Below are 15,550 nucleotides of genomic sequence, written 5' to 3' on the forward strand. Positions count from 1 at the left end.
TTCATTGCTTTGTAAAACCAAATATTCTCCAGAAATTAAAATGATGTGATGATGATCCATCATGTAGCAGGATGAAAAACCAGCTATAACCACAGACTGTAAATAAACAATTATATTTGTATCTAATTGTTAAATCTCATTGAGACAACATGAATAAAAGCCAAGAGGACAGACAGGTGACCTGATCAACTAACAGCGGATTTATTCATAAAATAAAGCTCATTATTCCTCCACATCACATTTAAATAACTAACCCTTTAGCATTATTAACCAGGTTAGCTCTGTACAGGCTAACGCTAGCTAGCTAACAGAAACAATCGCTGATTCATGATTGTAAACTCGTTAACGTGCTGCTCTTACCGCCTGTAAAGGTTTTAAATCAACCTGTAGCCGTCACTGTGTGAAGGTGTCATGTCGCAGATAGGGACAGACTATGGGACAGACAGCATCCCGCATGATGTCATTCATTCAGGAGAGACGGAGAACAGCGCTGTCAAGATCAGGAACAATAACACCAACACATCCGGTTTGACCCTTCAAAATTAAATCTGGGGCGCTAGTGGAAATGTTACTTCCGGATTTGAATTTCAAGCTCTCTTTACTGGAACTCTTTACTTTTTTTAAATACATTAGGCTATTTATTTATTTATTTTTTTTCACTTTTTTGTGTAGCCTATTGTTAACATCTAAAAGCTCTTGTAGAGTTGCACCAGTGCTTAAAGCTATCTATCTATCTATCTATCTATCTATCTATCTATCTATCTATCTATCTATCTATATTCATCCTGCTTTCTTTTATCAGTCAAACTTGTCACTCACTAAGAATATTTGCTGTGGAAACTATTTAAAAAAAGTTGGACTAACTTCATCAGTCATCCTTGGCAGCGGTTTCAAGCATTGAAAAAATAACTTTAAGAAAATATTACATTTTTGTTGGTCTTGTTTGCTTGTGTAGGTCATATAGAGGCGTCTGTGTTGTTATCAGTCTGTTTTACATCCAACTAAAATCTTCCCGCAGGAGATTTTTACAAGGACAAGAATACAGATAAAAAAAAAGAAGTTATTTTTATTTACACCTCAAGGAATAATAGTGACCATTTTACCTTCCTAGTCTGTTTTCCTGCATTTGTAACTATGTTTGTCTTGTCCGTCTCACCTTTGTCTGACCTTGTGTGTATTAAGTCTGCCTTCTGTGCATATCTTTTCGTTTCATCCTTGTTTCTGTGGACTTTCCGTGTGGCTCTGCTTTGTTCTCACCCTTTCATTGGACAACTTTGTCCTCATTAAGATATTTTAATAGGCTACAGGACTCCTTTCAGACAGCCTTTTTATGTTTGCATTTTACTTCATTCAATTTACTCTCAAGTCTGTATCTGCGTGGCTCACTTGGTGTTTAACTATGCAACATCACGTTTGTTCCATTAGGTGTCTTAAGTTATACACACATAATACCTGTTTTATAACCACATGTGCAGATCCTTGGTGGCTTTTCTTGCTTCATGCATGAATCCATCCTGCTGAGCAATAAAGGAGTCAAACAATTTGAGATATGGGTTGACTTTTATTTTGATTATGTAATGGTCATGAAAAGAGATGTAATGTAGGTCATGTATTAGCCAAAAATCATATTAAAGAACTATCTAAACACTACAGTTTCTCCACAAGATTCAAGTAATAGCTGCCAGTTTGAGGATAATTCAACTGTTATTTTTGTAAACCACTTTTAAACATGAGGAAATAAAGCAACCTGGGACTTATCGTTATAGATAAATCTGACACCTGAGAGTGACAAACAACACTACATTCATAATAGTAGAAAATCAACGGCCTGGTTAAACATTTTTTATTTGCTCAGAGCAAACTGAAAACACCTTGGCTGTTTGTTAAAACACAATGCAGTACTTGAAGTTTTATTTCCTCTGATGACTATACAAACTGAGTGCAGTACTTAAGTCATTAAGTCTTTTTTAAGTTGTAAACTGTTATTTTCACTGACATCTCTCTATTTAACAAACAGACAGACTCCAGATGAACCAAAATGTGGAATCCCATGAGTTGGTTAAAAGAATAGTTTGACTTTTTTGGGGGGGGGGGAGGGAGGGGGAAAATTGTTTATTCTGATTAAAACAAATACTGATGCAACTATTAGGATTGATGTTTTATGATGCTACAGCCACTAAGAATGACAAACTGACATAAAGGAATGGATTGCCTGGCTGGGATATGTAGTCTTAACAGTATCTGATTGGATCACACCTGTTTTCTTACAGAACATGTGCCATTTGACAAAGCTTTTCAAGGACTGCGCACAACGTTGCCGCAACCTTCATTGGGGGTTTGAGCAAAGGTCAGTTCAGTTCAGTTAAGTTATGAACATACAAGTGAAATTACAATATGTACTACTAACCCAATCGTAAAACTTAACATATGCACTTTAAGTCAAAATAAGGTTTGGGTTTGTTTCTATACAGGACTTGGACAGCAGTCTTTTGGTGAGCCCTGCTATAACATTCTTAAGTTTTAAAATACAAGGAGGGTATTGATCTCCCAAAATGTAAAACTATTCCTTGAATGATATGTGGTACAACTTGTTCATCAACAAAAGTCAGCCATCATGTTAAAGTTAAAGGTAAATAACCCATAATGCATTCTTATCTACTTCTTGCATCCCCTCTTTTTGAATTCCTTCTTCATTATTCCAGACTTTCAGAAGGGACTTTAGTGCTTGAACTGAGCCTCCCAGGCAGTTTTTTGCCTCACATTCCTGCCTCCAACAATGTCAGAAGGGTTGATGCCTTTGGGATTGAAGTCCAAACCAGGAAAGAAAGAGATCTGTGCAGATCTATCCTGAGGAGGGGGCCTATCTGACTCAGCTCAGGGCAGAGAAGTCCCCAAGGCGTAGAAAACAACACATTTCCCTCTCTTTGATTTCTCCCTGGCTTCCTACTGACAGTGAATCTGGTAGTTGAGTTTGGTTCCCAGCCTTGTTCCTGCCAGGTGTTTGTTGAAGGCGTCATCCATCTCTCTGCTCTGTTCTGGTGTGAAGTGGTTCTTCCAGTCACCGACCTCACCTGCACAGGGATTAAAATAGGAGAGGTATCATATTTTCCATCTGTTTTGTAAATTTAGTGAAATGGGTAAAACAGTTTAGTTTGGTATAAAAAAAAAATCTCTCAGGCACCTTTCCTGAAGATGATGTTCCCAATAGTGTGGGCATTTGCGGAGCTTTCCTTCATGGCTTTGAAGGTGCTCTCCTCAGTGATCTTCTGGACCTGACTCGTGGTCAAGCTGAAGCCAAAGAAGGTGCTGATTTGACGGACGCCCTCATTTAGGTTCTACAGGGCAGAAAAAAACCCCAAAGTTGTTACTGACTGTGACTGATGATCTCTGCTCTTTGATGATCAATGTTGATGTTTCATGGATTTTGACTGAAACCTCTGGCTGACTGGAAGAAATCAAATGTACTGAAACCCTGTTGGAAATATAGAGACATTGTCAACTTAAAGAGTAAGAAAATATATATTACCTTGTTGAATCAGTAGTTTTGTATTAATATTGTAAACATAAAACAGACATGAAAACCCTCAGAAGGTTCTTGTGTTTGGGAAAAGAGCTTCTCAGACACATTTTACTCATTTCCAGTATCTCATTATAATAAGTGGTTTAAATGTTTAAGATTAAATGTGTAAAAAGGAAATATCTAAAAATCTAAAACGTTTTTTAAAGCGACCCAATGTTATCTACCTGTTTTAGCTCCTCAAAGGTGACAATCATGACATTGGGGTCGTCCATCCTCTTCTCCCAGGCCAAGGCATGCTCAAAGTAAGACCCCCAGGGAACTAAACATACATACACAGAGATAAAAACAGATGAGAAAACTATTTGTACTTTCAAACCTCTTTTCTTGCCTGTTCTTGCTGACGTACAGGTATGAGTATACTTTGCTGTGAGAAGGCGTGAGAATCATCTTAACTCAGATTTTATGAGTTTCTTGGTTTAATAGACTCACTGAGTAGAGCGCCGCGGTCAACACAGATTTCTCAGTGAACCTGCTGAGTTGGCTGTTTACTACATCATAAACCCAGCTGAGCTCAGGATCATAAAGTCAGACAGTTCAAGGTAGTATGTATGTCCTCCTTACTGCTGCTATTAATCATACCAAGTCACTTTAAATCATTATTTGTTACTTTAACTTTCCATCCAACGCACAGATCGTCTTCATTGTCCTGTATAGTTTACTTCACTCCTTTATATTCCAGTTGTATATACTTTCTATCTTATTTGAATTTATCTTACCTATTCTGTTTCGATTTTTATTTTGTACTACCTACTTGCTACTTGTCTTTGTGCTGCTGCAACGCCCGGATTTCCCCTCTGGGGATCAATAAGGTATTATCTTATCTTAACTTATATCTGTCAACTACAGCGTTGACACACTGTGAGACCATAAGGAGGAAGGGTTAGTCTGGCCATACATCACATGATACGGGGATAATACAACTGTGTTGTCTGTTGGGTGGTGAAAACAGATTAATCTAAAAATGCAACATAAATGTCTTTGGCTCCTGAGGGTTGGAAGTGTGGATTTATCTCACCGTCACCACTCATGAAGTCAGAGAAGAAGGAGTCCCAGGACTTTAGAGAGGGAAGGACTGGGTTGTTGTTGCAGAAATGATAGAAGGAGACCACAGTGTCTTTAGGGTTCCTGAAGATCACCAGCATCTTCGCAACACAAAAAAAGTTGCAATTGAATACTTGTTGTACAGAAGCGCTAGAAGCAATGGAGTTAAAATTCAACACAGTAGATTGAAGAACATACATTTGACACAAAAAAATAAAACATCATCCAAGAGAAGAAGAAAAACAACACATGGGCATAAACACAAAGACATATTACATACAAAGTCCGGCAAAGAAAGACGCTTTTTCATGTAATGCCTCTGATGCCTAATAAATTGAGCTATAAAGGTTATTACACTGTCTGAGCTTGTAACTGTAACCGACTGGCAAAGTTGAAAGCCTTGCCTTTTGGATCAGCTCCCACTTCAATAGTATGCCTTGGTACAATAGCCTACCCGGGTGGGCTGGTGCATTGGTGGGTGGCTGTGGCTCAATGGTAAAGTTGGTTGATTATTCACTGGAAGGTTGAGAGTTTGATCCCAATCTCCATCAGTGTGAATGGAATAGTATGGAGGGACAATTTGGAACTTAATGTCACAGCCTCTGCCATGAGTGTGTGATTGTGACATGTTGTGTAAAAGCACTTTGAGTGGTCAGAAGACTAGACAAGTCAATTTACCCTTTTACTGCTGATATGCTGTTCATAAACTTACTTAAGCTCCTCTACTAAAGATAGTAACTCACTCCTATGCTCAAGTGAGCAATCCATCACTTTGTCCAGTAGAACACCATTGCCTCAGATTTGAAGGTGCTTATCCCATCTGCTTCGCATTTGGCTGTAAACCACCCAAGTAACTGCTGATAGTCATCTGATAAATACATGCAAGCAACTCTGAGGTCCTTTAACTGGAAACTCTCCTCCTGTGCCTCTTCCTGTACCTTGAGATCTTGTATATGAAAATAACAAACAGAATCTGTAACAAGGGACAACCCTTGCCAACAGCACCTCCACTGGGAATGTGTTTCAGTTTGTACTGAGGATATTCAGACAGTCAGTTCCCAGTTCACCCTTAATACAAAGAAAGATTTACCCGGTCTGTCTGGTTGCATGCCATTTATCATCACACTAATCATCAGTTGCAGATCAGATCAAGTGTACAAGACATATTATTGCAAATCTGATGATAAGGCAATGTGGGTGATTAGCATTTTCCCCTAGGTTGGTCAGGATTCATGGCAAGCATGGAATTCCTACAACAAAACACAATTCATTTTCAGATCGGGATACCACTTCAACCTCTTCTAAACAATCAACCTCCTCCATGTGCGTCCAGCCAGGTCTTTAGTCGTTTTCCGTGGGAGAACTCCTACACACATGGTGCTTAGCCAAGGGCTCAAGAGAATCCCTACACCAGTCCTGGGCCCCTTGTCCTTGGTAACAGGAAATGTAATAGTTCTCCCTGGCAGTTTAGTACTTGAACTACATTATAGGTAGATGTAAGACCACTTATTCTGTATTCAGCTGCTACACTTTTCTCACAAGCTCTGGTTTTTCCCTGCCAGAAAGGTGACAGTCAATGTTCCTAAAAAACAGTCTGCGATGCTGGGAATAAACACCAAAGTCTGAGCCATTTGCTGATTTTTGATATTCTCAGATTTTCTTTGCATTCCATCTCTGGAATCTGTTATGGTTTTATGTCCCATCAGACTTTAAATAAAAAGATTTCATGGTAAGCTTTGACCTTTTGACCTTACTTGATTTCCTTGCCCCTAGTTAATAAGGGTTACCTTAACATCTTACTACAAAAGCTTTGAAACTTACTTTGGGTTTCTTTGTATAGAAAGAGGCGGGGATGTTATCAGGGTGCAGGTGAGCCCCTAGAAACCTTGGAGATGGAGCCTCATTTACAGCCTGAGGGGAGACAAGGGCAGTAGGGATAGTAAACGTCATATATTACAATAAATAAATGTACATAAATATAAATATGTTTTGTATAGACAGTATATAACATATAGCATATTGACCAGAATTATACATTTCCTGAAAAAAATAATATTTACAAAGAGTTAAAAAGTTCCCTGCCAACATTTCACACAAAGAGCTTTGAGTTCCCTATGTAAAAAACAGGGTTTGATTCGGTTTCACCTCTGTCCACCTGTTTCTGCTCTTTATGCTAAGCTAAGCTAACGAGCTACTGATTCTGTGTTTTAAGACTAGAGACTTGACAATTTAACATTTTGACCATTTAACTTTCACTGAGAAAAAAGGTATTTTCCTCCCAATTGATTTTTCATGATTTAAACAGTTCAGCATTGAATGCATGTTAAATCAAACTAACGCTTGGCACCGTTATAAAAAAAGATTGAATGGTCCATCATGAGCAAGAGGAAAGTGTTTCATTACAAAGTAAATGGTGATTTATTTTTCTTTGTTGTTTTCTAAACAGCAGTTAGGCTGCTTTCAGGCTATAGATTTAAACTTGTTTTTAAATGAAACCTAAGTTAACTTTTCAACAGCAGATGTGTGTGTGTCCTTGACCTTTCAAGGCTTTTGGTTTTAAAACAGCGAGTTTATTTCTGTGTTTCTGCCTCTGTTTGAATATTAATAGCTACAATAACTAGTTTACTAGTTAAACCAGAGAATTTGAAGCATTAGAGTAGTTTAGAGAATTTGGCTTCATAATTCATTCAGCCGTTTTCTGTCTGAATTTCTGCCTGGATTTGCATAATAAACACATAATTAATTATACCAGTGTTCAAATGTCATGAAAATCTGCACAGTTGTGGAGAAATCTGACAAAATCAGAAAAAGGCAATCAAAACATTAAGAACAGTTTTGTATTTAAATATGTGATTATTTTACTACTGTTTTCAGTAGTTTTCTTTCAGTTTTGAATCTACTATAAGTGCAAAAATGCTTGGTATGAAAATTGAAAGAAGAAACAGATTTTTACGGAAACATTTTAGGAGAAAACTCTTCAGCTATACGTATAAACTAAATATAACTTTTTTTAGGGACACTTTCTTCAAGATTATTGGTTACCAATTCTAGCATGTAGCGTGCTCACAAAATGCAAACTACCTCTGAGAGAATATAAATAACTTCAGTTCTTGCACAGTCTTATTTTATATATAGTTTAATCTCGGTCTTAACTTTTCATTTCATGTGCACAGAAATCTCCTGGACCATCATATCTGCCAGTGTGTGCCCTTTTGTCTTCTTATTTTCTTTCAGCTTTTTTTCTAAAAGGTCACAGCGGAGAAATAAGAAAGAAAGAAATCAATCTTCCTTCCTCTTGGGATGACAATAGTTTCTGTAATACAATATCTGCACAGCTCCTCAATCAATAACCTCACTCCAAGACTCCACCCATACAGTGGAAGAGCAGCCTTTTTGTTTCGTCAAGAACCTCAACAAAGTCCAGTTGTCTTTTGTATTCATTTTGAATTATTTTTGTCCTTGTACAAAAGACAGTTAAGTCTCATTATACTAGATTATTAGGTTAAGTAATTGTAGTTTACACAATGAAAGAGCTATTGACTCATACACTATCAATGCTCAAATATATTTGCTATAAGCCTCCTTTTCACCATTCAGTTTTGACAACATTTACGATCTCCCAGTGAAATAAAGCCTCGATTTAGGACAGAAAAAACGATGAACAGTTAAACAACCAGAGTAACTGTGTAAGCTCTACCCGGCAGAAGAAATAGAGCGCTGTTGACGGAGGATGGGAAGAGTAATAAAAACCAGGGTTAAACAGAGGAGTATTCCCTCTATTGACAGAGCTCCAGGACATTCAGATTGTGTTCCTATATAGACTTGATCAGTTCATACCAAAATCTACTTTTTTTTCTTCTTATAAGTAATAAGTAATCCTAGTTTTTGAAATTGGCTAAATTAGCACTCAGAAGTACAACAATCTGAGGTGGGATTGACCCACAACAAAATGATTTTAGAGGCTTTCCATTTTTCAGTGGGCAAAAGTTCCACTATTTAAAAGCTGTTCATTGCATAATGAGGAATGGCTGGAAAATTGCATCTGTAGGTTATAATTATGGAGACATGACTCAGACTGTATAGGTCTGAAAAGTTTCACCAACGCCTTGAATATGTTTTCTTTCTCAAGGCCAGCAGGGGGCTCACTCCACTGATTACAAAAATACAAAGATGATGTTCATTTTTAGGGGGGTGGGGGAAAGTAAAGGGGGAAACATTTTTTAATATATGATGTAATTTCTTTGTACATTTCTAAATAAAAAATGTCACACAAAAAAAGAACGATGTTCATTTAGTACATTATGGTTCCATTTATAGTGAAATAGAAAATACATCTACATGTTTAGAGCATGGCAACTTTGTAATTAAAAGTCGCTCCCAGCAACTAAAAGCGTTTAGTTCAGAGTTTGACTGGATGTAAAGACACATTGATTGTTTAATGTTTTTTGAAAGCACTTCTATTTAACATTATTTCATTTTTTTTGGCAGTGAAAGCTGGCATCCCAGTTAATAAAAAAGTAACAGTGATTAATAAATGCATCTTGCAAACTAAGCTAACTCTAGGATTACCTGAGGACTTTTTGTTAACACCCCCTCCAACTTCACCCTCTTCTCAAATTATAATCACTTCTGGCTGCATAAAACCAAGATGGTGATTGCAAGAATGCCAAACTCTATAGGCCTCAAAATTGTTGTCCACAAACCAATGAATTCCTGTCGGCTATACATCAAAGTAATATAAACAGTCTATCAAGACAAAAACACATCCAGTGAGTACCTTTAAGACCTTTGGTCCCATGAACTCGATCAGTGGGGGCATCTTGGTTTCTACTCTTTCTCCAGTGGCCTCAGTAATGATCTTCCTCACCACGCCAACCATCCAATTAAAACCTGTTCAAAACACACACCACACCACTTTTTAATCTACATGTTGTAGTGTTGAGCATTGTTAAACAACCCTCCAATTCTTATTCTGGACAGGAACAGAAACATTAAAACAATATATAAAAAATCTGAATTGCAGAGATTTAAATTGCACATATCACTGTCGGGCTGTGCATCTTCATTGGTCTCACGATATGATTGGATTACGATTATCCTGTCAATTATTTGATTCGACTGGATTGGACAGACGATGCATCACAATGAGTTGCATCCTCAATTTTCTGTTACCGGACGTTTTCATCATTGAAGACAATCAGTCAGATGAATATGTTGTCTTTTTTTATTAATTGTGAAGTGCTTCAGGAATCAATGTCAGCATAAATATCGTTACACTGTAAACCCAAAATAAGTAAATATGTACTGTAGGTCCAGCTGTGAATTGAAAATCTACAAGCAACATCAGTATGCAACAACTGCTGATGTTCTATGACTGCATCGAATTGTCAATGTCCACACCGAGGTGCATTGTATAAACAATTAATTTCAACACCCCAATATCACTGTGTCATAGTACAGCGCATAAAAAACATGTTTTTCTTCGATGGACGATGTAATAATTCATACAAAATATTAAAAAAAACCTGCATATTTGTTACAATGTCATTGTCATAAATTGTAAATACATTTGAATTTTGCAGCTAATTCAGTAATTGGAATTCGTTGGCTTCAACTTCAACATCAGATTGTTTTATTTGCATTCTTCAGTGCACCCACAGCAGTCACGGTTATAAAACATCAATGTGTTATCTGTTCATTTCTTTCCTTCTCTTTTGTTTTGGCATCTAGCTGGTGTGTAGCTCTCCAGCAGGTTAATCTTGTTTCCCTGACAGATCCTGCTGTTAAATAATGACTCTGCAGCACATATAACAGGAGGGGAAACATCGGCCTGAGTTATTTGAAGGTTGTTTTATGGCTTGGGTATGACTTGTATGGTTAGAGAGAAAAAGTCATGCCATTTTTGTCTCCAGGTGTGTTTTGTGTTCACTTTATTTTCTCTGTGGTGTGCAACAAAATTGAACCCTTCTGTAACTGTGAATAGTGAAAGTCCCATTTTGACATGTAACACTTACCACAAACACTAGTAGGACCACTGAACAAGTTTTATGTTTATTTCAATGCACATTATAATATATATTTTTCTTTTTTTCCCATGTTTTTCAGATACATATTCCCTGCATGTGAAAAATGTTTCAGCAACCTGTTGATTAAACAAAGAAAGAAAGAAGAAAATGTGTCCTTTTAGAGATTCGATACAGTTGTATGCACTTAAACTTTTTTCAGGCAAAATACAAAACAACTGAAAGTATTATTTTGGGTTGATTGCACTTTTAATTATAGAAATATAAATGATCGCCTTGTAATCAAATTGGAGCTTGCTTTGGAAATAAGAGAGACTTTTAATAGTTCTAAAAATCTAAAATGTTAAAAAATTGTTTCCCAGATCCCAGAAATTGAATAGAAAAAACTCTTTAGGAACACATAAATTAACATACAAATACACACACACACACACACACACACACACACACACACACACACACACACACACACACACACAGTGTGTAGTGACAGAAGTAAATATTACCGGCCACTAAACGGCAGCAGACTGTAAATTTATGGTTCTTGAAGTGAAGGTCAAACAGATCTCTAATCTCCTCCATATATCGCAGAGACGCCAGGAAGCCATAATCTGCTGCGGTCTGCTATGAAACACTGATTAACTGCCTTGACTTTAAATTGGACATTCAGCCATTAAAAAAGGGCTTCCATTGGCTGAATGGATGGAGGACATGTTAAGTCACACCCCTGTCCATAAAAAGCTCCATTATCCCCAACGTGGGCCCCTGTCCAAACTGGTCCTTTATGCATAGAGATGTGGGCTGGGTGTGTTTGTAATCTGACATTCCTCCAAATAAGATGAACTTTTCTGTCTTCATGTCGTTTCTCCACCAGCAAGCTGCTGGGCAAAAATAAACACTTTCCCAAAAGAAAAACATGCCACATTCCTCTAACGCACCAGTTTGACAGCAGCTTTTCATGCTGCACAAACGACACTGGGAGCTCTTTGTGTTTTTTTGATAAAGAGATTTAAGGTGGTGTTTGGTGGTGCTTTTATATATCAATAAATCACATCCACATTCACGAAGGCATTTATGCTAAGTCATGCACTACAATACCCAGGTTGCATGCAAAGTGGTTCAGGTGAAAAGGTTATTGAAGCATCACTGGAAGAAAGGTTAAGAGCCCAAACGTACAGTAGCTCTTCAAGGAAGCAGTTATGAAATACAATTTTAAAGATTAAAATGAACAATGACTTCCTAAATGTTCTGGGACTTCCTAACTGAGCTAACGATATAAAACCTTTCAGTATCAGGAGGGATTCTTTACTCATCATGGGAAGTGAAATTCATACTTAAAGACCCATCTTAGTGTAGTTCCAACATTATTGGAATTCTGAGCATAACTTCTGAACGTGATAAAGAAACAGGTTTAGCTTTTTTTGGAATGTGCCATGTTTTTTTTTTCTACTTTATTGCTCAGAGTTTCACACCAGCCAACTTTTGAAGGGATTGCTGTCTTTAGCCATTCCTTTTCTTGTATTGATGTTCTGATCGAACTTCCAAAGTGTAAAGTCCACAGATAAAGGAAATGCCCTGCTAAACAGCCTGTTAGCTTCTGATGCTAACCCAGCAAATGTTATCGCTGCTTCTCATTCCGCTCGATTCTTCCTTTTTCTTCTTGTTAATTTCCACGAGAAGCACAATGGGAAACAATCTCCACAGCAACTGTGCTCTTGTTGATAGTGCAAAAATAATACTATTAACTCTTTAAATAATTTTGAATGAAAGAAAAGAATATAAGTAGGCCTACCTCCCTCATGATGATAAATATGAAGCTAGTCAGCGGTTAGCTTAACTTAGCTTAGCTTAGGCATTAACACAGCAAAAAGCTGGTACGGTCAGCTCCAAAACACCAACAATTTCAAAATAACATTGAAGTCATTAATTGAAATATATTTTATTTTAACATATTTCTTTTAGCAGCATAAAACAAAATAGTATCTGTAAAAATATCACTACGATCTTGGCCAGTTGCAGTTAGTTTACAGAAAACCCGCTAAAAAAGCAAACCTTTATGGTGTGGTCTGAGTCAGGAAGTGAACTGTTATAACACATAAATCAAGAGGGGAAGGAAACTTTATTTTGCATTTTATGTGTCTGATAAATGAGGGTGTGTTCTGGCAAAGTAAACAGCTTTTTGTTACAGAAAGTTGTTTTGTCATCACATTCTTTTGCCATTTCTTGACCCCTTAGTTTTATCTTCTCCTCCTGCCAGGGTCCCAACTCCCAGCCCTCAGGCTTGGAAATACTCCGCTGTGATCATTTTTCAATATGTCGTCAGCTTTGAGGTGGATTTCTTCCCTTGCATACAGCCTCAGTATGTGTTTGCGCATTTAAAAAAAAACATTTGGATCTCAGTTATGGAGATGTTTAGAAACATTGCAGACTATGTTGATGTTTTCCAGGTGCTAGACCTCAAATCCTAGATATCTATCTGTCCTTAAGTGAACCAACCAGGAAATGTAATTCCCTTCTCTTTCTTTCTCTCTCTTTTTTTGTGCAGATGTTTTGAGTATGTGGAAAAGTGTATTTATGAAAGTCAAGAGGAACAAAAGAAACAAAGTAGGCTGCTGTTTTTGAAACGTTCAAGAAAAAGGTTTCAAGTGATCTTTGGTGTTTTTTTTTTGCAGTGAATTGTATTTCAAAGTGTCTGTTAGACTTTTAGACGTTCATTTTGGTATTTCTTGGTAAGCTGCAAATAAATACAAATCTGGAAAATGTTATTCCTTTGTTCAGCTCTTCACATTTTGAACCTTTCATGGTTTGGGATATATAGAAAGATTTTTTTTTTTTTTAATCAATCCTCAACATTGGATTGTGATACCAAAACTTTATAATTTTAATCATACAAATGTTTTATGTAGAAAAGACCGCAAGGCATGGTTAATGTGGAAAAACTGGGAAATGAAGTTTATTTATTTTTAGGAGCATGACAAAATGATTCACTAATGAGTTCGAATTGGACGAAGTTGAGTCATTATAAACCGTGAGACCAAAACATTTACTTACAGGGCAGAGGTTTTTCTCATTGAGAAAAGTTTGCAGATAATGTTAAGAGCCTCCATAATATAAATCATGTTACTGGTGAGGATCCCTGAAACAATCGGGTCATTTAAGTAAAAGGATTTCTGATAAAACTAATTCACATTTCATATTTTACAGACCTTAACAACTATGATGAATTACAATGTGATGTTTTGTGACTGTTTGCCATTAGTCTTTAACATTTTACATTTATTGTATTTAAATGTTATCATGTTTCATGTTATTTTTTTGTAATAACACAACTTAGTTTAGTATTGGATTGTATTTAGTCAATGACAACATTCTACAGGACCATGACCAATCATGTCAAACTGCAGAAAAGGTGACAAACATATTTCACAGTTATGGCTAAATTGAGTACAGTCTCAACTTAAAAGCCAAAAAAAATATGAATACGGTGCTTGGTAATTTGTGTGGCTGTTCACCTTTTTTCATTTCAGCATAAATGGAAAAGGTTTATTCCACCAATGTCGGCTAAATTTTAGCCGTACAATGTATCAGACTTTATTTAAGCGTAATTCATAAAACACATTTTCTCATTTACTGAATCTCTTCCAAATCACTAATTATTAGCTGTGTCATAGGCTGGATACTGCAAAGCTAGAAAGTCATTATTGCATTAAGATAAGATAAGATAAGATAAGATAAGATATACTTTATTCATCCCAGCAGGGAAATTTAGGTGTTCCAGCAGCCAGCATGCATACAAACACACAACACAACACATATATACATACATATCCCATATGCAGTGGCTGTATTATTCCTTACAAGAGGAAGACAGCTGCTATCAAGGAGCTAAAGGGGATCCAAATACAGAAATATATAAAGTCATTACCATCTTTGAACTTTTTTCTACAGCTTAAAAATACTATAAAAATTGTGTAGAACATAACTCGGTTGGTTTCTGTAGTTAAACTCTGTTTGCTGCAATTTCAGATTTGCTTGGAGAGAGCAGTGGTGTCTTACACTTAAAAAAATCTAGCCTCATTTAAACCAGTCATAAAGATAACAAGCAACCAGTGCAAGAGTGTTCAGAGGTCACAACAGAGGGAGGAAGAATAATAATAATTTGTATGAATGTATATTGTTTTTGATATGTTCCTCTCATGCAGAACAGCTTCAGTTCATTATGAATTTTTGAAATTTGACCAAAGTTACTCACCACATTTGGGGTACGCTATCAGCATGAGGTCTTCCTCTCTGGCCTCCATGTTCTCCAGAGCCTTCAGATGATCCTCGGGGCACATGAGGCAGGGGTACAGGACCCCCTTGTATCTGTACAACTTATCCTCGTCCTTCATTTCCTTTGCCATCTGCATCCTGGACAGGGCTTTGTCAGTGAAGTCTTCAGAGCTCATCCTGTATCAGTATTGTGTAACTGCTCAAATCAGGAACTCAGAGAGAAAGTAACTACGGCTTTCTTAACAACGCGCACAGACAAGTATGAAGGGTGTAGGCTGAAAACAGAAAAGCAGCTTTCTGTGCAGTGGAGCGGCGTCTGTCCACTGCTGCCCCGCAAATGAACGAGAGACAGAGAGAAAGGGTGAGTATGTGTGTAGTAGTAAAAAGAGAAGGCGGTGCCTGGTGTCTCCTCCTTCTGTTACCACACACACACACACACACACACACACACACACACACACACACACACACACACACAAATGTATGCGTTTGAGGAGGTGTGTCTGATGCCTGTGCAATGTTCACCAGATGGGAGGTACATGACAGACAGACTGTAGAACCACACGCACACTCATGCACACTCTCGCACAAATCCAAAACAGTACCAATATTATCTTGTATTTATATATATATA

The 15,550-nt window shown here is 37.2% G+C and overlaps 1 protein-coding gene across 1 annotated transcript; it reads right to left on the reverse strand.

The window, feature by feature from the left end:
* Positions 1 to 2,610: 2,610 nt before the first annotated feature.
* On the reverse strand, positions 2,611 to 15,280 carry sult6b1 (sulfotransferase family, cytosolic, 6b, member 1). Its single transcript, XM_061040398.1, has 7 exons — positions 14,897 to 15,280; positions 9,399 to 9,511; positions 6,443 to 6,532; positions 4,596 to 4,722; positions 3,745 to 3,839; positions 3,182 to 3,335; positions 2,611 to 3,071 (listed from the first exon to the last, which is right to left on the reverse strand). The coding sequence occupies exons 1-7, from the start codon at positions 15,090 to 15,092 to the stop codon at positions 2,944 to 2,946; spliced, it is 903 nt and encodes a 300-aa protein (XP_060896381.1). The 5' UTR covers positions 15,093 to 15,280; the 3' UTR covers positions 2,611 to 2,943.
* Positions 15,281 to 15,550: the final 270 nt, after the last annotated feature.

Source organism: Labrus mixtus, chromosome 6 (genome assembly GCF_963584025.1).
Source record: "Labrus mixtus chromosome 6, fLabMix1.1, whole genome shotgun sequence".
Classification (NCBI taxonomy): domain Eukaryota; kingdom Metazoa; phylum Chordata; class Actinopteri; order Labriformes; family Labridae; genus Labrus; species Labrus mixtus.